Below are 25,422 nucleotides of genomic sequence, written 5' to 3' on the forward strand. Positions count from 1 at the left end.
GATACTTTATAGGAAGAAGAGGTAGGGGAAGAGGGAGAGGTTTGTACTCTTCCTCCCAGTGCTATGAGGACAAAAAAAAAAAAAAAAGTGAGGTCAAGATTATGATATCTAAATTTATCTATATTGATCAGAAATACCTATTTTTTCATCTTATTCAGGAGACTTACTTTTGAACAAAAGTGAATAGCTAAAAATAGTATTTCTGTACAACTAGCTAAAAGGCTTGCTTTTCATTATTTTCTTGTCATCTTCACCCGATGATCTACTTGCTGACTTGTTTTAGAGAGAGGGGAAAGAAGAGAGAGAAACACCGACGGGTTGTGCCATGACTAGGGATTGAATCCACAACCTTTTGGTGCATGAGTTGATGCTCCAACCAACTGAACCACCAGGCCAGGGCATTTATTTGTTTTTCCCTCTCGATGCTGGGATTAGACAACACCTGGCAGGGTAGAAGCAGAAGAACTGCTGCACGGAACCTGGAAGGCCAGCACCTTCTCCAGAGGCGTGGCTCTGAAGGGTGAAATGCTGAGAGAGCAGCTGTAGCTTGTGTAGACTCACACGCACAGCGTGACAGGGGCAGGGAGCTCCCTCTGCACAGAAAAGAGCTGCTTTGTCCCAACAGATACGTTTGTGGGTGAGCCAACCAACCCCAAGCAGAAATCATGGTTTTCTTTTACTCTTTAGGTGGTATGTGATTCTTCTGCAAGAAAAAATCGTTGAAAAATAAGAAGAGACGTAAAAAATTGTGGAAAAAGTGGGGGATTCAGGAAACTATCAAAGCACACATATAAAATAATTTTGATAAAAAATTGTTCTTTTGTTAAATGATAGAAAAACCTTTCAATCTTTTTAAAGGTCTCAAATGTGCTTTTGAAAATTCGAATTACACTTCATTGGATTTGAATTGTAGCGTGAGGTTTCCTAACACAAGCATTTTCAACGTTAGAGAGGTTCTACATTAATAAAATAAGATCAAAACATGAAACTTGGAAAAAAAAAAAAGGAAACTTTAGTACAAAGCAAGTAAATAATCCTATATAATAAAAGGCTAATATGCAAATTGTCTCCTCCACCAGGAGTCTGACTGGGAATTCAACTGTGAGTTCGACCAGGGGGCGGGGCCAGCCAGCCAACCACAGGAAGGGAGGCCCCGGCCGCCGGCAGCTGGCAGCCACTAGGGACCTTACCCATGCACAAATTTCGTGCCCTGGGCCTCTAATAAATAATAATAAATTTAAGAGAGCTTTTCTTTTTTCTGTTTATTTACTCATCACCATTTATTCTCTCTATGTCCTCTTCCTCTACTCCCCTCCTCCTGCAATCACTGAACTATTGTCCATGTCCATGAGTTCTCTCTCTCTCTCTCTCTCTCTCTCTCTCTCTCTCTCTCTCTCTCTCTCTCTCTCTCTCTCTTTCTCTTTCTCTCTTTTTTTGCTTCCCCCCTAACACTCCTCCCCACAGCACTTTTCTTCTAGAGGGAATACTCTGTCACATATTGACCCAACTTATTGTATAAAGTAAGAAATATTTTTAAGTATATTTTGTAAGGCAAACATTGTAGCACTTTTGCGTGCTGAATATGAGCTTCATTTAACAGTTACTGCATCCCCAGTAAACTATCCTAATTAAAAAAGCAACTGGAAATCTCTAGTTATTTGATTGAATTAAGCTGCTCTAGTGAATGGGTCCTAATTAAGAGGATTATGCCCATTCTTTAGTATTCCGCTCACCAGGCATGTAGGTGTTTTGTCCCACTTGCATACATCAGCTGTCATTGTTTGCTAAAAGAAAGATTATAGCACCAGTTATCATAGTCTCTCAATAAACCATGTAGTTCTTGAATTCTCTTTACAATATCTCTGCCAACTGATCCTACATCTTCAGTATATCTAATCACCCACTACTTCATTCCAATCTATTCCATCTTTGGGCATATAAAATAATTTTAGCCAAAATTTACCTAACATAGTACTCAGACAAATATAGGGTATATCCCCCTAAAATGTATACACACAATGTCTATAGATTTTATTACATTTTGGAAATGAAATGTATTTTTTAAAATATATTTTATTGATTTTTTACAGAGAGGAAGGGAGAGGGACAGAGAGTTAGAAACATCAATGAGAGAGAAACATCAATTAGCTGCCTCTTGCACACTCCTTGCTGGGTATGTGCCTGCAACCAAGGTACATGTCTTTGACTGGAATCGCACCCTTGAGTCCTCAGACCAATGCTCTAGCCACTAAGCCAAACAGGTTAGGCAAAATAAAATGTATTTTAATAAACACTGGCTTTGTAATTATTCAAAGTGTGTATACATTTTTGGGACACCCTATATTTTTTAATCCTTATTTCTTTTTTAAAAATATTTTTTCATTGATCTCAGGGAGCAAGGGAGAGGCAGAGAGAGATAGAAACCTCAATGATGACAGAGAATCATTGAATGGCTACCTCCTGCATGGCCCTTACTGGAGATTGAGCCCACAACCAGGGCATATGCCCATACCAGAATCAAACCCGGGACCCTCCCGTCTACAGGCTGATGCTCTATTCACTGAGCCAAACCAGCTAGGGAGCTAGGGTGGGACAACCTATACTTTTAAACCCAAGCTATCACCTGGAAACACTGTGAATCAATGGAACATTAAATTTGGAGGGGGAGAGAGTATGATCATTCTTGCCTCCCCCCCCCACCCCGCCCCAAATTGAGTTTGATTTGTGTGAGATAGCCTTTTACAGATAGCGTGGATTCCTCCACCTTTTTCTATCACTGTGTAATTTATTTCTCTTGCATTCATGAGTTGCCAGAAAGAGAAGGTAGTGATGAAAGGCTTTCTCACCATGTACACAGACTTGAAAGGATAAAGTGAGCTGTTGGCACCCTTCCTTGTCACGAGGAATGCCAAAGAGAGGTGTGGCTGAGGCAGAGACCATGGGCTCTAGATGTCCTGATACACACACATTGGGCTCAAAATTAGAATCCTCTCCACAAGACAAATGTTGAAAGTTTTGCTGCACAGCAAACACATGTAGCCATTATCCTCAGTGACATTTTTTAATACAAAACACACACACACATGTATTTTTATGTAAGCAAAGAAATTATTATAACTTCCTATACCTAGTAAATTGCATATGCTAGAGCCTTTGCCGCTATTATCTGCACCCACGTAATAATTTTTGGGTGGGTTTTTTGTTTTGTTTTGTCTTTTGCAAAGTTTTTATGTGCCTCTAAAGCCAGTTTTTAAAACTTATGCCTTGTGTGATCTTAGATGCATGCAAGATATATGGAATGATGGAATGTAGCCAGGTGGAAGGTGCTATTTTCCTTTGGAATATGTGGATTTTTTTTCCCCCTTTTGGCAAACATGGATTTTCATGATGAATAAAAAGAGCTTTTTCATCATGAAGAAAAGCATACTTTTCAAAGAAAAAGATTTAAGTCTGTATCTAATCATAACATTAATTTTAACACTTCAGGAATAATCTAATCCATTGGAATGAAGTATCAGCCTGAGGTAGTTTGCTCTGAAAAGGAGACGTGCCTTTTTATTTGTTACTCAGATTGCCAAATACGACAAGGTATAATTAGTCCTGACTTCCTGCTCTTGCTCATACACCTGAGGCCCCTCCCTGCTCCCGCCCGTTCCACACGCCCAGGATCTGAGGGAAAGCGGGAGAGGCAGCTTTCTTGGGGAATGGCTCACTTTTCTACAGATTCAAAAGCATGTGCTTGATCCGAATTGTTGGAGGAAGAGGACAGGTGCGATTCAGAGAATTGCCCGTGTGGCTAGAATCAGAAAGGCAGTTTGCAAAGCTGCGCTTGCAGAACGTTTGAGACTCCTTGAGAAAATTGATCCAAGGAGTGTGTCAGATGTTAAATCCAGGTACGTGTATATATAGCTATGCGGTGTGGTGGTGGTGGTGGTGGTGGTTTGTGTGTGTGTGAGTGTGTGTGTGTGTGTGTGTGTGTGTGTATAAAATATTGCTCAACATTTTTAAGAAGGCATTGGCTATTTAATGAGTAGGATAGTTGGTGCAGGGTGGGCCCCTGAGTGCTACCTGCTAACAATATAATTCCTGCTGCACCTCCCTTTTCATTGTCTAATGAAGAGAGATCCCTCCCCACCCCCTACACACAGGGGATACGTTATTTTTTATAGCTCCCCTTGAAAAAGCTGACCTCTACAGGTGGACTTCCAGAAGGAATTCAAAATAAAAAGAGGGAAATGCATCCGGGAGTGAGCTAGCCAGGTTTACAATGTAACCGTGCACTCACGCTGTTGTTGGCATGTGTCGTGGGGTCGCACTGGCCACATTGATCTAATGACGCTCATCGTTAGATAAGACGAGAGCCAGAGCACTGCAGGAGGAGGCCACTGAGCCTTTCCCAGAACATCCATCAGGCTGGAGCGGTGGGTGCTGCCCTCCTTGCCTGGAGCAGCTGAGCGTGGCTGGACTGCAGGGGCCTCAGCCAGCGCAGTGCTGGCTAAAGTAAGGTGACCAGATGTCCTACTTTTGGCAGGACAGTCCCGATTTTTAACAGTTTGTCCCGCGTCTCGCAGCGTTTTAAAAAAGTCCCATTTTTGGAAAGAGTGTACTACAAGCTAGGGAACAGCGGGAGAATGGGAAGGGAATATATGGTTTTAGGCAGCCATGTGGCTATTTAGCCAGGAAATGAGTTTTATATTATTTTTGTTAATTTTATGATGTTAAACTTTAATAATAACAATTGTTGAGACCTGATTATCGAGAACTGCTTATCCAAGTTAGCATTGTTGATCAGTTGTTAGAATTTGACCACCATTGTTTGGACTTAATGAACAATGGCATTTTTGGGGATTGGCAATGATGAAAACATTTTGTAACTGTCTCTCAGACCATACACATCGTACTGCATGCTAGTAAGCTAGTTAAACAAGTGATGTCATTACAAATCAGCTATTCAGATAATTTAGGTAAGTAATTTATTTCATAAATACATAAATTTTCTTGAATTTAGCAGACAGTACTCGTGTTATTTATATTTTATAGTGGCGGCAAAAAGTCTAGCGCCGGCCTTGAAAGTGACACTTACTATACATAATTTTTATTTATTTATTATATTTGTAAATTGTACTTAAGTTGAAATTAAAAAAAAGATTAAAATGCTATTTTTGCGTTCTATGAAAATTTTTGTTGCTCTGTATGGACCAAATTTTTAATCAAGAACCCCCCTCTCCCCCCAATAGCCCCCCTGGTCAGTGGTGTCCCGCTTTGCCAATGTCAAAACCTGGTCACGCCAACGGCTTCTTTAGAGATGAGATGAAAGATAGAGATGCCAAGCCCTTTGACTACTAAAGTTCCAGCTTTCTCGGAAAGAGAATTATTCCCTGCATCCTCTATCCTCACTTCATTGTGTTTCCTCCTCCCTGCTCGGGATCAGCTGGCAGCACGATGAAGGCCAGACCTTGAGGGGCCTAGGGGAAATTGTAGATGAAATATTTTCCTTAATTTCGGGGAAGGATGTTCTTCCATTGCGGAGGAAAAGGTTGCGTTCAGCGTGGTTGCTCGCCCAATGCAAGGAACCAACCCCCAGCAGGCTTGCTAGGAGTCCGTGTGCGAACTGATGTCCGTGGGTTTCTGTCATTCCATAGGCCTGGGGATACCAGGAGGACCTGTCGTCCCATGCCCCTACTTCAGTTGTGGTCGTTTGGGGTTTCATAATTCCGAGGTAATTATGGCATTTCGGTGGACAGGTTCTAAAAGCATAGGAGCCGGACAGCGGAGTCTAATAAAACATCTCCCGTTTTATCCCCGTTGGAATGTAATCCAAGTCACAACAATGGCTGGTAATTACCTTCCCGGACTGTCGCAACAAAACAGCTGAATGTGCAGCTCTAGCTGTTTCATGTGTGCAGGCTCTCACTCTCCGGCTCTCTGTGTAATCCGCGCTTTCCCCCGGCGCTTTGAAGGCTTGGAAACGTTCAATGAACGTTTTCACAACGCAGGTAACTTTGAAGTGTGGCTTGTCGGGTCACGCTGGCTTGTTCGTGTCTTTGCATAGAGGGTTGGTGAGGATGGATCTTTTTTTTTTTTGTAACTAACAGGTGTAACTTGAGAATTTGTAAATGAGTGACAGGAGGATTGGGAACCCCTTAATCCCCTCCTATACTGTGAAATTTACTTTTGTCTACTCGCAGGAGTGAATCGCATTTGCAGAGAGTGAAAATATCCACTAAGACCAAAATCACAATTTCAAGTTGGCAGTGAAGTATCAGTAGGACAACTCTACATCCTGGTATGCCCGGAACATTCCCCATTTGTCCCCATAATTATTAATGGTAGCCTATTTCACTGTCAGAAATGTCCTGACTTGGACATTTAATATATGGACCATATCATATATGGTTACCAGAGCATTTTCCAAAAGGGGAATTAAAAAAAAAATCAGTAAATTCATGTGCCATGTCAAATGGCAGCTTCTCTCTCCCCACCCCCACCCCCAAAAAATATTTCTTAGAGTTAACAGTCAAGGATAGAGATGGTATGTTAGCAATCAGCATTTCATGTTGATTCCTACCTAAAAATTTTTTTATTATTATACTTTGATTTCAAAGAGGAAGGGAGAGGGAGAGAGAGATATAGAAACATCAGTGATGAGAGAGAATCATGATCGGCTGCCTCCTGCATGCCCACAACCTCAGGATGTGCCCCAAGTAGAAATGGGACCTTAACCTCCTGGTTCATTGGTCAACGCTCAACCACTAAGCCACACTGGCTGGGTATAAGCAAATACTATTTACACATAGGCCTGGCATATATGTTTCAACTCAGATGCAAACTCCAGCCAATAGACAAGGGCTGCCCAGAGCACCCTCTGAGAAGGGCTCTGAAACCAAATCTGAGGCAAGTGGGAATGAGTGCTTTGCCCTGGAAGAAGTAGTTGTAAAATGTAGGCCAGGCATTAAATGTTACTGTTGTGGAGTTAGATGGGATGTTAGTGATATAATTCAACCCAGTGTTTCCCATACTGTGTTTCATAGAACACTCATCCTTCAACATGATTCTCAACACATCGGTTCCTCGGTCAAGGAAGATAGAGAATGATGCCTGCCATTGTTCTCTCTTAGGAACTCAGTACAAAGTTCTAGAAAGTTCTGAGGTCAAGACCCATGTTTAATTTTGTTTAACCCGGTGAGTGCTCCGTAAATGTAATTGGCCACAGAACCCTTTTTCAATGGTATCTGTCAACTTGCTTCAGGACTTTTTTCTTGAGACACTAATGAGATGACCCTGGCCTAGCTCATCCCTCAAACTACTCAACGAAGGAAACCCAAGCCTCAAAAGAGAACAACGAGGATCATGTTCAGCTTTAGCCAGTCTGTGCCAGGCAAAACCAGACTCCTGGACTGCCGACTCCCAGTCCTAGATCCTCTCTCCTACATCACCAATGCAGGGAATATCAGGAGCAATCTAAGAGTTCAACAGCTTCTGGCAACTAATGGTTTAGACTTCTGTTTTTCTAGTTGCTTTTTAGGGATAGTGATTGAATATCTGTGTGCTCATAGTGTCCAAACATAAAGCTACCTCTCATAGTCTCTTTAAAACAAGATGAAATTATTTATGAAGTTTAGTTTTATCTAGGCTGCCCCCACTTGTCTTTTTAAAAATATATATTTTAATCTATTTCAGAGAGAGGAAGGGAGAAGGAGAGAGAATCTTTAATCAGTTGCCTCCTGCATGCCCCCTACTGGGGTTTGAGTCTGAAACCCTGGCATGTGCCCTGACTGGGAATCAAACCATGACAGCCTGGTTCACGTGTCCATGTTCAGCCACCGCACCACACTGGTGGCCATGTGTTCCCCCCATTCCTGTTTTATCTTTATTTCTTAGGAGATAAAATGACTATAGATGAAAGAATTGCTAGACATGAGTCTTGCTTGGAATCAAAATCTATTTTATCATTTCCTGGGCTTTGAATTAAAAAAAAAAAGTCTATTTATTGGTCTCTTTTGGACCGTGAGGTTAAAGTACATCTGTCATCCACACAGATTTAGCTATTGGTCTCTGGGTTGGAGCAGTCATGAAATTATAGGCACAATAAATTTAAACAAGGACTTAATTTCACTTTGGTCTGCCTATTAATCCACATGGCAGGATAAACATGGTGCGCCTTGTGGTTCATAGGAACATGTGTAAAAAATTAAGAAATCTTTGGTGACAAGACAAAAACTGCTCCATGAAAATTAATTGGTGTTTAATTGCGGATGTATGAAACACGATATTTACAGATGGCCTGCCTTTGAGTCCGCATAAACAAAATTCATCTTGGGCTTAAGTTGCCAGTTGTGTTTTAGTGGTTCTCCAGCCCACAGCAGGGCAGTGCCATTCCCTTGGGAGAAAAGGAACACCTGGAAAATATAACCATTGCAGAGCCATTGATGTCTCTGGGTTTTTTCCCCCACCTCCCTTTATTTTTTGTTATAATAACATTAAAGAAACTGGTTCCTTCAGTTTTTGTCAAGCATGCACTTCCATGAAGCCATGTGGCTGCTTGCGCCCTGGGAGAAGGGGCAGCTGCAGGCTAAATTTGCCATCCTGCACTCATTGACATCCATTTGAAGATAAATGTTTCTAGGAAGTACACATCGGCAGAGTTATGGAGCAAAAATAGACAGACATCTTTCAACTTCACTTTGTTTCCCCCGCTGAGCATAAGAGAACTGGCCTATAGCAGAAAATAAAAACTCAACTGTTTTTCAAGGTTTTTATTTTAAATCACCTCCTTGTTTCTATTAAGTGACTTCTCAGATTTACCATTTCCCTAGCAGAGTTGGAGACTATCGGCCCAGAGTGACTGACGAAGCTTTATAACTTTTATAAGTCAGATTTGTTCATTTTAAAAACCACATGTTTAAGATGCAGGGCACAGAGAATTTCCATGAGACATAGTTGTGGTTCAGAAAAAAGAAAGATACCAAAAGAAGCTGTCAGTCATGAAATCTATATTTCCTTTTAAGTGGTAGAATCGGAATAGACCGTATTAGTCAACGTAAGCCGAGCAATGCCATATGTGATCTTTTAAAACAAACTGTTAGTTTGGTATACTGGACGGTATAGAGTATACTTTGCCAGTGGATTAGTTAGTTCTTGTTATTGAAGCAGTTGAGTTTATTCTCATAAAAATCAGCACCATTGCCCTATCTCAGAGAACCTGAGTGTCCTGAGCTCCCCCAGATGTACTTCTTGACTCCTGGATACAGTGCTGAGCCCCTCCTGCTAGTTGCCAGGGTCATAGGAGAAGGAAAAAAAGGAAGGCCATATTGGGGGGACAGTTTTCTTACTGTTCAAGAAGGACATAATTGGTGATTTTCAAAGAGACGCTTGCTCAGAAGCAGTTGGGGCCCCTGATTTTAGTTACTATCCTTCGCCCTCTTCTGATCCATAACAGTTGATACAGCCACTCACCCCCAGCAGTGGGCCTCAGACCAAGTCAGAGGTTACATTGAATCTCACCTTGAAATGTAGAATGTGAACAATGAAGGACAGGGTGGGGCAAAAGTAGGTTTACAGTGGGTGAGTGCGCAAAACACAAGAGTTTATTCTTGTATCATTTATTAAGTATTGTATTATTTCCATACAAATAACTGTAAACCTAGTTTTGCCCCACTCTGTAGTGAACTTGTCTATGTAAAACATTGAATTTCAATCCTACCAAATTCTGCTGGTGTCATATTGTGATCCTTCAATTTTCAGTATTATCTCATCCATAGGCTAGAAGGTTTAAAAAAAATCTTGGGGTTGGGCGGGAGGCATTATGAATTAAGTATATATTTTAAACAATGTTGATTTCAATATCTCAGAACAGAAATAGAAAGAAATGTGCCATCTTACAGAGCTTTAAATACTATAATTCTTTTTCTCTGTGTGTTAGAATCTTTGGTGAATTGAAAGCAAAAAATTCAAGACTTGTGATGTCCATTACATTATTCCTTCTCTAATAAATTGATCTTACCCTAAGTATTTTATCCAAAGCAAACCTAATTTATAAGTAGAAAGCAATAACCAACTTTTAAAGAGTTTTTTAAGCAGCACATACTTCCATGTGATGGAGGAACTTCATTAGATGAAGTGTATTCAGTATCTCTTTGTGTCTGTAATTGAGTTTTCATCTCTCTTTGTCCCCACTTGTAGTCTCATGAAGGAAGATACCCAATCTAGCTGTCATCTGTACCCCCAATCAGTTCTTGGTTTAGAATTGAAGAGCAATAAGCCCCCTTGATGAATAAATGTTTGGTTGATAGAATGAATTAGACATTTTGCTACCCAATTAGTGCAAGATTGTTTTCATACCCTATTTATGGCCTTGAAGTTTGACAATCAGTCTAACTCTTAATACTTTTGAATAGAGATTTACTGAACACACTAATTTTTTAAGGTTTCCTTCTCAGCAACTGGTTGTGCGGCAATTATGTAACTAATGAGTAGTCCACCAGAGATTAGAGAGGAAGAATCAGTAAAAATTGTTCAAATGTGTTTGTCTCCATAGTAAAAAGTTGAGTGGAAGGTGAAGCAACAAGTATTGAGGAAAATGAAATTGTGAAGATTATCTGGATTGAACTTTCTTCTGTTTCAATAAATTAGAGTTGCCTATATAAAAAAATATAATGAAAACTCCTTTACAAGGTTGTTGAGAAATAAAACAAGGCCATCTTTACAAAGTGCATAGCCTATGAAAGGCATTCAATAAATATTAATTCTCTTTCCCTTAATTTGAATTTATGGCAGTCCTTAAGAACTATCATTATTCCCAAATTTTGTGTCATCCCCTCATTCTATGAAATTATAATTATATATTTTAACCATTTCATAATAGCAAATTTGAAGTATGATTGAAATTAAAATTTATCCAAGGTACAAAATGAAAATGTAGAGAAATAGATTTTGATTTCCCAATATGTTATCCAGTGTCTTATCCACTAGATAAATGGCTTCCAAGTATTACAAATGGAATGTAAAAAAAAAAAAAAATGTCTGGGGTGTCATCAAGTGGAATTTTACCTAAGGAGACTCTCTCTCAGCCATATTACATGCTTGCACATGCTCCCTCTAAACCAAACCCTCTTTTCCATTCTTACCTCTAAGTAGAAACAGATTTCAGGATATGGAGGGAAGACACAAGGAGTTTTCTAGAAAGAGACCAAGTTGAAGATGGCTAGTGTGTTTCATTGAAGACCTTCCCTCTCACCAGGAAAAGCATTCTGATTAATTAGTGATGTCTGCCACAGGCCAAGGAGAAGGGACATTACCTGTGCCATGCATGTGCCAAACCTGTGCTTAGTCTTATATTGTTGCTTTTACATTTCAGCTTGCCACACCAGTATTGCTTTTTCTAAGTTGCACTAGCAACAAGAATTTAGGAAAAATTCAGGAGGTCAGAATGTAATCAGCAGATTGACTTTTTTATGTCTTCTTTCAAAAATATTAAGTATTTTGAGGGCTTTGCCAGAAATCCAATTGAATAATGACCTTTAAGAGATTAAAAAAAAAAAAAAAAAAAAAAAAAAAGCATGATTGTAGCACATCTCATCCATCTACTTTGTGATTTTAAAACTTCAAAATTCTAGGAAGAAGATGATTTGGTTTTGATCTGCTACATACACAGTAGACAAGGTTGATTTTTCTCTTTTGATATGTGCATTTAATTGGTTATTTAGAGTTTCATTTTATGCTTTTTAAGTGTAGTTCATTTTGAGTAGGTGAGAGTAGATAAACTTCTCTCCATATATCTTAAGGCAGAAACTGATAGTAATTATTAAACTGTTTATTCAGTCCTTTGTAAGCTTATTCTTCTTTGATTTATTCAATGTTTTAATACTAGATTTTTTGTATGGTGACAGATCTTAAAAATAGCATGCTAAGCAAAATAAGTCAGATGGAAAAAGTCAAGAACCATATGATTTCATTCTTATGTGGGATAGAAAACTGCAAACAACAAATGAACAAACAAGAACTCATAAATACAGAAAACAGTGTGGTGTTTGGCTAGCCAGTTTGGCTCAGTGGATAGAGTGTTGGCCTGCAAATTGAAGGGTCCCAGGTTCGATTCCAGTCAGGGGCATGTACCTTGGTTGCAGGCACAACACCAGTAGGGAGTGTGCAAAAGGCAGCTGATCAATGTTTCTCTCTCATCAATGTTTCTATCCCTCTCCCTTCCTCTCTGTAAAAAATCAATACAATATATATTTAAAAAATGAAAACAGCATGGTGGTTACCAGATGGAAAGGGGAGAAGGGGAGAGGTAGTGAAGGGTAAAGGGAGTCAAATATATGGTGACAGAATATTTGTCTTTGGGTAGTGAACACAATGCAATATACAGATGATGTATTATAGAATTGTACAGTTGAAACCTATAAAATTTAACCAGTCAGTCTAAATTTTTTTATTGTGATGAGAAACATAAAACATACAATTTTCCATCTTTTTTTCAAATATATTTCACATTCAATATTCTGTATTAGTTTCAGATGTACAACATAGTGGTTACTTGAAATTTTAAATGTAGGCTTTATTATTATTCAGGTATGGTGAGGCCAGTATATCATGAGATGATTACCATTGGAAGATTGTTACAGTTCCCAAGAGTAGGAAGCATACTATACTGGTGAGGGTGAGGGTGAGGGTGGGGGTGGGGGTGAGGGTGAGGGTGGGGGTGAGGGTGAGGGTAAGGGTGGGGGTAAGGGTGAAGGTGGGGGTGGGGTTAGGGGTGGGGACACATAAGGAAGCTTCAGAGTTGGTCAGGAGGCAGAGGGAGCGAACTGAAACATGGGCAAGAGCCTTTATTGTAGTTTCCATGAGAAGGAATGGATGAAGCAATGTAGCCAGATTTAGGGGTGGCCAGTGTGAATAATTTTAGCGGGCTCTGGAGCATAGAAGTTGTCTCTAGCTGCTACCTGGCTCTGGGGTGACTAGGACAGGGGGTTCATGGCCCTGAGTTTGAGAGCCCATAGAGGAGGTGGTGGTGATGTGGCTCTGGACTGGTTAGTTTTTACTTGAAAGGAGTGCTTGAAGGAGAGTCATTTACTATAGCTAAGAACTGGCCATTCCTGGGAAGGGCCCGTTTGCTAGGCCATTACTAGCTCCAGTGTGCAAATGGTTCCAATCATAAACTAAACACACATTTATCTAAACATTGGCCGGGAACCATGCTTCCCTTTTTGTTGCTAAAGGGAGTCCACCATCTAAATATTTGCAGGGGTGTTTTCTTCTCCTCCCCTGAGTCACACCCTATCTTCCTAAGTTTAACAACATGGAACTGATCACTTGACAGGTACTTACATCAGTAACAGCTTGACTTTCCCTGACAGTGTCAAAGCAATATAATGACTCATGTTAATTATTAGGCTGACCACCTGATTTTGGACATATTTATAGTTTTTTATGTGCACTGTATCTTCTGTGGGTTACAATCTGAGATGCTTTTTAAATTTTATTCACAGAGTTGGAGAATAAAAAGCATGAGTGTTTAAAAAAAAACCACAGGTCACCCAAGAAGTCTGTAAGCACCAATCATTTCACCCTGAGCAAGTGCTAAAGGTGGAAGGAACCATTTCAAGAGACTAAATATATGTGTTAGACTGTTGCAGAAAGTGCATTTGTTGCCTTAATCTTTCTGCCAGTATTAAAATATGTTCCAGGTATTTTATTGTGCTTACTGATTATGTATGTTCTTCAGCCTTACACTTATCATTATTGCTCAGATTACAATTGATCTTAATTCATTTTTTAAAACTACAGTTTCCAAGGAATACATATACTAGCAAAGCATCTGGTACCTACACTTGAGATATTAGTAGATGCTAAATAAGAAAGAACATCATGATCAAATAAGTAAATGCTAGATTAGACAATGTAAAACAAATTCTTTTCTGCAGGATTTCTCAGGGCCTTTGATAAGAAAATGTGAATTGCAAACATCAGTTCACATTGATGGACTGATATATAATAATGTAGCATCTTCCAAATCTAGTAGGCCACAGATCCTTCACTATTTGATTTTTCATAGAAAGCATATTCTAAAGTAATGAGTGGCAGACAGTATATAAAAAAAGGATCAATAAAAAAAGTTTTAAAAATGCATTTTTCTGCAATGTAAGAGTCAATTTTTTAGATGGGGAAAATTAGGCATAAATACAATAGACTTCATATAATGGTGTGAAGCAACAACACAGAAAATATTCTGAAGTGATATATCATCAATTGTTAAATGAATTATGCTAATTTTTTTAGTAGAGAGGTGGGATGAACAAACAAACAGAACACAATTTTCCATATACCCATGTGCAAGGGACCAGAGGTACAAAACATGTAACATATGGTTGCTATGTTAGAGAAGTGAAAACCTCAATGGAGAGCCAGGACTCTGTGAAGCAAGATAGTGTGATCCAAAAATAGGCCAAAGCATCTTAGCCTTTGCATTAGCAAGGTGATCAGCACTGAATCAGTAGATTTGGGGTGAGAGTAAAGATGCTGCATCCTTTTTTTTTTTTTTTTTTTTTTTGCTGGGTATTTATTTCATGGATATTTATTAATTACTCAGGGAAATGATGGTTTATTTATTGTATCAGGACCCGCTGGCTGTCCTTGGCTAGGCCGCCATTCTGGGTGCCTAATAAAGCACTCTCACCCTCTCTCTGCCTCCGGTTCTTTTCAGAGAAGGGGTGTCTGATACGCAAAGAGGGCACAGAGTGGACTCAGCAGCCTCACGATGCTGCATCCTTAACAAGCTCCTAAACAATGCTGATGCTGCTGGTCTAAAGCTCACACTTTGAAGAGCAAGAAGTTAGGGCAGAAGTTGGCCAACTTTTTCTATGAAGCCCACATAGTAAATATGTTAGGATTTGTGAGCCATACAGTCTTTTGCAACTACTCAACGTTGTCATCCTAAAGCAAAAGCAGCCATAGACAGTAGGTAAGTGAATGAGCATGGTCGTGTTCCAAAAAATTTATAGATCACGAAATTTGAACTTTATATAATCCTTTAAAAATATTATACTTTCAAAAAATTTTTTCCATTAAAAAATATAAAACCATTTCTCAGCTCATGGGAAACAGAGAAAAAGCAGTGGGCCTGCAGGAGGCTGCACACTTGCTGAACTGTGAGTTAGAGGTCAAGATAGACGCTCCCGTTGAGGTTTCCCTATGAAGCACATCTAACCAAAGCAACTAATCTTTTATTTTAATATATATTGTTATTGATTTCAGAGAGAAGGGAGAGATAGAAACATCAATGATGAAAAAGAATCATCAATCCTCTGCCTCCTGCATGCCCCCCCCACACACACACACACATACACACACACACACATTCACTGAGGATTGAGCCCAAACCCAGGCATGTGCTATGTCTGAGAATCAATCCATTAACTCCTGGTTTATAGGTCGATGCTCAACCACTGAGCCATGCTGGCTGGGCAAATCTTTCTCTTTTTTAAACCTTTTACTACATTGTGTTCATGCTTCTTTTTTCCTCTAATAGTTGGTTTATGGATTTTATATGAAAGATTAAAAAAAAATTCTAATTGGCAGTACAGACAGACAAACACCTTAACCAATTTACCAGGTATTCCTTCTGTTTCCTGTAGTATGTAATGCAATGCCTTCCACATAGAAGATGCCAAGCAAGCAGGTGTTTGATTGCATTTAATCTGTCAAAGGAGCCTTTCACGTGGCTGTGAGGAGGAGGAGCTCCTGGGTGGGATTGACATAGAGTGTAAGGAGAGCATTCCAAGAAGGGGAACGTGGGCAAGTAATACCTAAGGGCGTGTCAGGGACAATAAATCCATGCAAATGTTTGACAGAAACAGTGGATTAGTATAGGGAAGTGATAGAAAATAAAATCGGGGCCAAGTTATATGGAATGCCTCAACACAGATCTGAAGTTTAGGGGATGATGTATGTAGGGAACAGTTTCAAGAACTTTAATCTGCTACAGGATATAGAAAAAATCCATAACTTACTGGAGATGAAGAGATCAATGAAAAGATTTAAGATTAATTAAAATGTAAGCCATAGTTCTCATGGGTGAAGACCTGGACTATGACCCTGGAGGGAGAACAGAGAAGAAGGAACTGAATGATGGCTCCAGGCTGGAATGCTCTCCAAGACTTTAGAAAACAAAGGAAACCACAAAATACCCCAGAAGCAAGAAATACTGCTCTTCTCAATTGCCTCCAAATAACCTGCATGCATTTATACAATGCATGCATATATATGGCTGCTCCATTGACTGGGTTTTAGTGTGCGTGCCTGTTTGTGTGTGTGTGTGTGTGTGTGTGTGTGTGTGTGTGTGTGTGTGTGTGTTTAAAGTATCTTAATTCCCCAAATCACATATGTTTTGTGAGTATCCCATATTTACTTTTAATACAGTTTCTGGAGATAATACCGGAGTATTGACAACCTGGAGGTGTTAGCAAACAGATTTGCTTTATTAACATTTTCAGATTAAAAATAGTCACATACCTATTTTATGTTATATAAATACAAAAAAAAAAAAAAAAAAGGCTTCCATGCCATATTTTTACAAAAAGGGTACCAAGGCCAAAAAATTTTCTAGAAGATTAGGCTCAGAGGAAATCTCCAAGTGCTAATTAAGAGCTCAATGGACAATACAGTCCCAGCGACTTCAATCCTTTCCATTGTAAGTGGCACATTCCTACATATTTTTTAAAAAAATAAATCACATTTGGAGGGAGGTGGTGGCGGGGAGGTTGGGGCAGCTTCATAGTTTTTATAAAACTCCTGTGGAGAGTTTGAGGTGCTGGGGGAATAAAGGAAAAAGTGTGAGAGAGAGCTTGTGTTAAAATAGTCTGGCAGCTTGCAGCCTCCCACATCAAGGTCCTCGTTGTTTGGGGATGGAAAAGTGCTGACCAGCAAAAATGAATTACAACTCCATTTCTCTAGTTGTGGAAGCCAAGCGGTCTGCTAGAGACGTTTGTAAATATCAGAAATGTGGAAGACATTAACTCTGTTATTGCTCAGTTGATCAGAAGTCTTAGGGTCAATGAAAATATTGCTGCCTCTGATATTTTTAACGCGATGATTAGTTTCCCTTGGTACAATAGATATTTTGAGCATAACGTTTGTATTACTTTCATATTTTTCTTTAGATAAGAATAATAGATAAAATTGGAATAAATCTAAAAGTCATTTATTTAAAACATTCTATAAGACACTCTGAATTTCTGTTCCTTTTCTTCTGCACTGGAATGGTCTCACAAAGTTGGACAATGTCGCTTATTTCCAGGTTGAGAAAACATACAGAATGCTTTACAAACAAAACCTGTGGGAATTGTCTAGTCATTCATCTCATGGTCTAGAATGTAGAGTTCCCATCAGTAACATGGACACATCTTTCTTTCTTTTTTTAAATTTAAGTTCTTTATTGTTTGTGTATGACCCACATCCCACATGGTTCAGGGTTCGGGCACTGGAAAAGGGGCCACACGCAAATGAAAGTGATGAGACAAGAAATAATAATTTGGAAATTGGGGGGCCAAGCAGGAGCCCAACACAAGAGGGAGGACTCCACTTGTGCTCAGGCTTTGCCATCCTTTTATTCAGTTTGGGATTGCCTATAGCCCTTAGGCAGGCAATTCCCAGTAACAGACAGACTATCTTAACAGTAAGGATTTACATAACTATTTGGTCAGGAAGTTGCTTCAGCTACCTTGTTGTCTCAGCTAAACAGTGGGTGCATAGCTCTGACCTTTGCTAGGGCTGAAGGATCACCAGAGTTCTGGGATCCTTGTCCACACCTCTCTGCTAGTGAAGACAGTAGGTGGCTTTCCACAGTTGTTTAAAGTATTGCATGAGTCTTCTTTTTCCCCCATTGACCTCTCCCTGGCTGCCCTCATCCCCTAGTGTGTCCATTTGTTATGCTCATATGCATGCATACAAGTCCTTTGGTTGATCTCTTTCCCCTTTACCTCCTGCCTTCCCTCATAGGCTGGACAGTCTGTTAGGTGCTTCTGTGTCTCTGGTTGTATTTTTGTTCATCAGTTTGTGTTCATTATATTCCACAAATGAGTGAGATCATGTGATATGTATCTTTCTCCGACTGGCTGATTTCACTTAGCATAATGCTCTCAGGTTCCATCCTTGCTGTTGCAAATGGTAAGAATCCCTTCTTTTTTTGTAGCAGCACAGTATTCCATTGTGTAGATGTACCACAGTTTCTAATCCACTCATCTGCTGATGGGCACTCAGGCTGTTTCCAAATCCTAGCTATTGTAAATCGTGCTGCTATGAACATAGGGGTGCATATATCCTTTCTGATTAGCGTTTCTGTTTTCTTGGGATATGTTCCTAGAAGTGGGAACACTGGGTCTTTTTTGATCAAACAAGCATCTGATTGTAGAGCATCCAGCCTTCCACGTCTGCTGTATTATTTTAATCACCACCATTTCCTTTTTTTCTCTCCTCTCCGTTGGCCTCCGTTTGGCATGCAGATGGTTCTGTGAGGGGAAGGAGCTGCACAACACTCCTGACATCCAGATCCGCTGTGAGGGCGGGGACCTGCACACCCTGGTCATCGCAGAAGCCTTTGAGGAAGACACTGGTCGCTACACCTGTCTGGCCACGAACCCCAGCGGCTCAGACACAACATCCGCCGAGGTGTTCATTGAAGGTGAGGAGGTGTGCTGCAGCGGTCAGTGGTGTGAATGGTCCCACACCATGGTCGGCAAACTGGGGCTCGCGAGCCACAGGTGGCTCTTTGGCCCCTTGAGTGTGGCTCTTCCACAAGATACCATGAGCCTATTTTAAAGAAGTGGCATTAGAAGAAGTTTAAGTTTAAAAAAAAATGTGGCTCTCAAAAGAAATTTCGATCGTTGAACTGTTGATATTTGGCCCTGTTGACTAGTGAGTTTGCCGACCACTGGAAGAGCTTCACATCACAGGGCTTCACGGTGAATATGCTTTTCCAACGCAGACAGCACGGCGGTGTTGTGATGCAGAACTCATTTCTCCAGAAAACTGTGAGAGTAAATCGAACAGTTCCAACACTTAGGCATGCAGCAACCGGGTCTACTGTCAACATGTGTTCCTTTTCATTGGAAACATTCCAGCTACATTAATTGATTTAAAATGTAAAGTACCCAATTCACTTTTGCTTTCTCTAGGGAAAAAAGAATGGAAACGTATTGAAATACGGTATCTACCAACCAAAGTTAAACTCTAAATTTTTTAGGAAATCGTGAGAATAAGGGAATATTTTTAAGTATTCTCATTTGTATTAAATTCTAGAATTTTCCCTCTTTTAAGACTCTGCTATTCCTGCTAACTAAGACTTAATGGGCAGGCAGGAAATAGAATATTTTTATTTCTATCAGTTCGCTTTGGACAAGACAGCCTGTAGAGAATTAAAAAAACTTGATATCAGAGTATACAGCTTTACATTATCGTTGTATTGTGATCAATGCCAATAATTTAAGTTGGAAGTGTTTTAAGCACCACAGTGCTATATCATCTCTAAATCCATAAATCAATATGCATCTTATTAATTGGCTGCTTTTCAAAATACTAATGAAAATACAGAACGTTAAAATTCCTGAGGTCTCCACCACATTAATCTTCATCTTTTAACTCCTTTCAATGTTTAATGCAGCCACATTTCTTCATTACTTAAAGTAGAAGAAAGCAGGATGTGAGCTCCTTCAAGAACTGACAGTTTGGTTTTAGAAGTAACTGTTACCGCTCATAAAAGTGCGCACCTTGACTTCTGCTAAAAGCTTCCTCTGCGTTATCTTTGAAAGCAAACATCTGTGAGCTCCTCTGAGGACCTTTCCCTGTTCATAAAAGCAAACTTTCTGTTTCTAGTAGTAACTAATGCTTACATGGGACTTACAAATGCACACATAATACACATACGTAACCACTTAAACGTCACTGAAAGCCTATGAGGTACTATTAGTAGTCCCTTTTTACAAATGAGTAAACTGAGACCCAGAGAGGTTAGAGGGACTCATTCGAAGTTACACAAGCATGTAAACCCAGGCAGTCTCTCCCCAGAGCCCATATTCTTAACCACTGCTCCATACACACATCAAAGTGCTGAAGTAAGAGGAAAAGAATGACAAAGGTTTTTAACATTTAATAGGTTAGAAATAAGTATTAGTCTTGGGCAGACTGTGTAGCAGACTCCTTGAACTATTTTAGAACTAAAAACCTGTTTGTTAAGGATGATCAGGTTCGTCACCCAAATCCAAGCTCAGATAGAGCACCTTAAAATTAAACACTTCGCTTGCTTTCGGCACTGGTAGGACTGGGGTGAATTTTAGTGTGTGTTGCTTCTATGTTTCAGATGTTCATGAATTCACATCAGTTTAAGTCATAGCCTATAGACTCAATTCAGCCTGCACTTTTTTAGGCCCTACTGTGTGTGAGACAGAGCAGGTACAAATATGATTAAGACACAGTTCTTGATATCTAACAACAGAGATGGACATATTTAAGAAACAATATAAAATGATAAATGATCTTATAATAAGTGATATAATAATAGAAATATATAAAGTATTATATGGTTACAAATGAATTTTAAAAATTAACTGCAGTATCTATAAGATACACTCACTTTCTATATGAAAAAAGGAAAAATGTCTCTATCTGTGAAATTGGTTTCAGTATCTAACTCTGGTAGACACAAAACATCCACATCATGGACTTTAATTAAATGTGGTCTTCTAAACTACCAGTCCTCTTCCACTTTTCAAATCACCTGCAAGAGCTACTCAGTGTTGGGAAATGCACCCCTAGTTCTATATGCATGTATGTTTCATGCCCTGGACTTGAGCAAAGACAGTGGATTATTTTTGCCAAAGCACAGTTTCCCACATGATAACACTGAACTCGCTTAGCCAACTCGCCATTAGGTGTCTGACTTCAGATAGACTGTGTGAGAGGAGGAGTATACAGAAGCTGGACACAGTTAGAATAAAGAGCTATTAAGATTCAGTCTCCTATGCCTAATATAAAAAACTAGCTCACTGGCCTTGTAAAATATGGATAATAATTTTAAAAAATACCTGGGAGATTTCAGTATACTTTTATCCCTGAGAACAAGAACTTTAGATAAATCCTTAGGCTATTATGGCTGAAAGTAAGAAATCTTCCTATGTTACTTAGCCAGCACTAAATTAGATGCAGCCATCTCTCCATTGAATTGTTTCCTAAAGCGCGTTATTAATAGGCCAGCATGTGGTCACCAAGGGCCTATCAGAGTGTAAGAAGTTTTCTGTAGAATTCAGAAATCCAAACAAAGCCTTTCCTAAAAGTTTAACAACCTGCTGGTTGGAAACGGTCTAAATTTCACTGTCTTATGGGGCAGGTTTTAGAGCGACACAAAAGAAATTATAGCTTAAGGACTAGCTACTGTTTATTTCATGTTAGCAAGGAACCAGCACTTCATTTTTATATGAAAAATTACCTCCATTTTATAGAGGCTTATAGAGGCTAAGTAGTGCCAAGATTGCATACAACACATATACATGCACATGCGTGCACATATACATACATGTGCACAGGTGCTCCCCCCCCACACACACACACATAGCATTCCAGAATTGACAACCAGGCAGTCTGACCCTTGAATCTGCATTCTTCACCACTCCAGAATAAAATGTAGATGAACTCATTATTGTGGCAGCTGTAATCACCTCAAGCTATTCAGGGCATGTATGGAGCACTGCATGGACAGTTTACTAAGGAATTACCGTTGGCAGGCGGTGATGTAGACACTGCGGGCATGCAGGCGCATGGGATAGGCCTGTGCTCTGACTGCCCTGACGCTCCAGGAGAGGAGGGAGAATAGAGAAGTGCACTCATCAATCATCACAACACCAGCCAGTGCTGGGAAGAAAGTACAGGAGGCTGCTGGAGCCCGGGGATCAGGAAGCCCTCTCTGAAGAGATGACATTTGACCTACGACCTGGACCCCGAGAAGAAACCCACAGGAAGACTGGGGGAAAGTGCTCCGCACAGCGGGCTCAAACACAAGGCCCTGAGAGGGGAGGACCAGATGAGTCCGAGGAGCAGCAGGAAGTCCGGGGTGGCTGGAGCATCAGAGAGAAGAGACAGCTGGGCAGGTGGGGCAGGGGACAGTTCACATGGGACCCAGGGCCTTGTGGTCACGGTTAGCAGTGTGGCCTTGATTCTCAGTCACATCACAAATCATGGAGGCTTTAAGCTGAAAAGTCACATTGGCTGATTTGTACAGGGTGGGGACAAAAGCAGGCTTACACTTGTGAGAACACAAAAACCGTTTATTCTTGCATTTTTATTAGTGTATCATTGCCATAGGAACAACTGTAAACCTACTTTGGCCACACCCTATATATTTTAAAAAATATGTTTTATTGATTTTTTTACAGAGAGGAAGGGAGATAGATAGAGAGCTAGAAATATCGATGAGGGAGAAACATTGATCAGCTGCCTCCTGCACAACCCCTACTGGGGATGTGCCCGCAAACAAGGTACATGCCCTTGACTGGAATCAAACCCGGGACCCTTCAGTCTGCAGGCTGATGCTCTATCCACTGAGCCAAACCAGTTTCAGCACATACACACCCTATATTTCTAAAAATTATTGCTTTATCTTATAATGGGAGACCCAGTAGAAGCCCAGAGGAGAAAGAGGGACTTCAGGAGGAGATGGTGTAAATGGGGGTGGGGGAGAGTCAGAGCTGGGTTAGGAATTTAGAGGTAGGCTCCCAAAGCTGAGCACTCTGCAGACTGGATGAGGGGCTGAGGGGATGAAAGGAACCAGGCGAGCGGCTCCACCGCTTTTGGCTTACCAAGTGTGTGGGCTGTGCTGCCAACCTCTGAAAAGGGGAAAGGGGGGCTGGGGAGGAGAGGGTAAGGGAATAGGGAAGGGTGTATGCAGTTTTGAACATGCTAAGTTTGAAATTCCTACTTAGGTAGGCAAGTGGGTGTGCCATGTCACTAATTGGACACATGCCTACAGTCTAGCCCACATGGCTGAGTAAAACATCTGGGAGCGTCAGGACGTCAATAGTAACGAAGGCTCTGGGGTGGGACATACCTGCCAGGTGGAAAAGGAGTGAGAGAGAGAAAGAGAACCAGGTCAAATGCCAGCAGATTCGAAAAGTATGCGATCAAAAAAGATTTTTAATTGAGGTATAATTGACAGATAATAGTTTCAGGTGTACAATATGATTCGTTATCTGTATATATTATGAAGGGATCATCAGCATGAGTCTATTTAAAATCCATACACCTATTACTATACATAGCTATAGTTTTTTTCTTCTTGTGATTAGGATTTTTAAGATCTACATTCGAATATAGAATGCAGTATTGGTAGTAACTATAGTGGCCATGCCAGACATTGCATATCCAGGACTTAATCTTGTAACTTGAAGTTTGTACCTTTTGACTCCCTTCAACCATTTCATCACCCCTTTAACCTCCCCCCTCTGGCAGCCACCACTTTGTTTTCTGCATCTATGACTCTGGGTTTGTGCTTTTTTTTTTGTTTTTAAGATTCCACCTATAAGTGGCATCTTATGGTGTTTGCCTTTCTCTGTCTGATTTATTTCACTTATATAAAACCTTCTAAGTTCATCCATTTGTTTGCAAATTTCAGGATTTCCTTCTTTTTATAGATACATAACATTTGTGTGTATGTGTGTGTGTGTGTGTGTGTGTGTGTGTGTGTAAGTGTAAGTGTGTCTCACATTTTCTTATCGATCCATCCGTCCATCGATGGAAATTTAGGTTGTTTCCATATCATGGCTATTGTAAATAAGGCTGCAATGAGCCTGAGGGTGCAGCTCTCTTTTCGAGTTAGTGTTTTTGTTTCCTTTGGACAAATACCCAGATATGGAGTTGTTGGATAAGAAAGATGGATTTTTGCAGTTAGTTTGTTTTCATACCAGAATTAATAGAATTTGTTTATATGCTAATACAAATAATCTAAGAGAAAAAAACAACAACATGGATTTTGCAGAATGGGGAGAGAATAAGATAGAGCAAAGTCTTTGCAAAAGAGAAAGGAAACTGAGTCTGGCCTGTATGGGTGCTGGATGGTGAGGAAGTACTCTCAAGGACTAGATGGCAACAAGATATTCTCACAAATTTCATGATGTAAGTAGGAAAGAAACACACAAAATAAATACAGACATGTCAAGCTTCCGCCACCCCACCCCTCCTGATTGCAAAAAAGGATTACACAGGTCATGATAGATTTAGGAGCACCAAACAGGACAGGATGGTGGCTCTGAAATGTGGGATGAAGGAATGTAGATTGAAATGGACCTTGTGAATAAGGAGTTGGGTCTGATAGAGAGGAGAGCAGGGCACCTTTAAAAAGGTAGGGCGTGGCCAAGTGCTCAACCTTGGATGAATGGATAAAAAAGCTGTGGTACCTTTACAGTGGAACACTACTCTGCCATAAAAAAGAGGGAAATGTTAGTCTTTGTAACATCTTGGGTGGACCTGGAGAGTATTATGCTAAGACAGTGGTCGGCAAACTCATTAGTCAACAGAGCCAAATATCAACAGTACAATGATTGAAATTTTTTTTAAGAGCCAAATTTTTAAAACTTAAACTTCTAGCACTACTTCTTCAAAATAGACTCGCACAGGCTGTGGTATCTTGTGGAAGAGCCACACTCAAGGGGCCAAAGAGCCCCATGTGGCTCAAGAGCCACAGTTTGCCGACCACTGTGCTAAGGAAAATAGGCCAGTCAGAGAAAAATGAGTGCCATATGGTTTCACTCATAAGTGGAATTTAATGAACAACCTGATCTACCAAGCAAAATAGAGACAGACTCATAGATAGAAAGCAGGCAGACAGCTCAGGTGGGGAGGGGGAGTTGGTGGGAGAGGGGGAATTGAGCAAAAAAGAAAGAAAAGGAGAACTCATGGAATGGACAACAGTACGGTGATTGTGTGGCATGGGGGTCAGGGGGGTGTAGGGCATAGAGGGGATAGTGATGGGAAAAATAAAATAAGATACATTTTTAAAAGGTAGGGAGAGGGTAGTAATATTCATGCTTGGTGCATATTGACAGATTCTAGTTGATATTTTTTTCTAAGTTCTGAATTTTTTTTTGAATGGTCAAATAAAACATGTGCCCCTTTTAAGTGACATTTTGACACATCTTAAAATGTTTTATGAGTAATGGCTCCTGTTGATCCCCAGCAAGAAAAAGCCTCATTGAACATAAGGATTCCTCTGCTGGCTTTTGGAAAAGTGTTCAGAGAAGCTGAAGGAGTCTAAGCCCAGTTTGGCCCTTCTTTCACAATGTTTTCTGACTAGCTTAGTTCCTTGCCACCAAGACCTTGAACAGTCACCCACTGACTCTGAATTCAATTTCTCTGTCTGTGGATAGAGAAAATTAGATTGTTGTA

General features: G+C 40.2%; 1 protein-coding gene across 2 annotated transcripts in view; it reads left to right on the forward strand.

Annotated features, from left to right (window-relative positions):
- Positions 1-25,422, forward strand: part of PALLD (palladin, cytoskeletal associated protein) — a 386,711-nt gene that overhangs the window by 150,083 nt on the left and 211,206 nt on the right. For both annotated transcript variants that reach the window (XM_084883726.1, XM_084883727.1), the window contains one exon: positions 18,498-18,676. In XM_084883726.1, coding sequence (XP_084739852.1) covers positions 18,498-18,676 — 179 coding nt within the window. The remainder of the gene's footprint in view (positions 1-18,497; positions 18,677-25,422) is intronic.

This window comes from Pipistrellus hanaki (assembly GCF_964339955.1).
Source record: "Pipistrellus hanaki genome assembly, chromosome: 5".
NCBI classification, from domain to species: domain Eukaryota; kingdom Metazoa; phylum Chordata; class Mammalia; order Chiroptera; family Vespertilionidae; genus Pipistrellus; species Pipistrellus hanaki.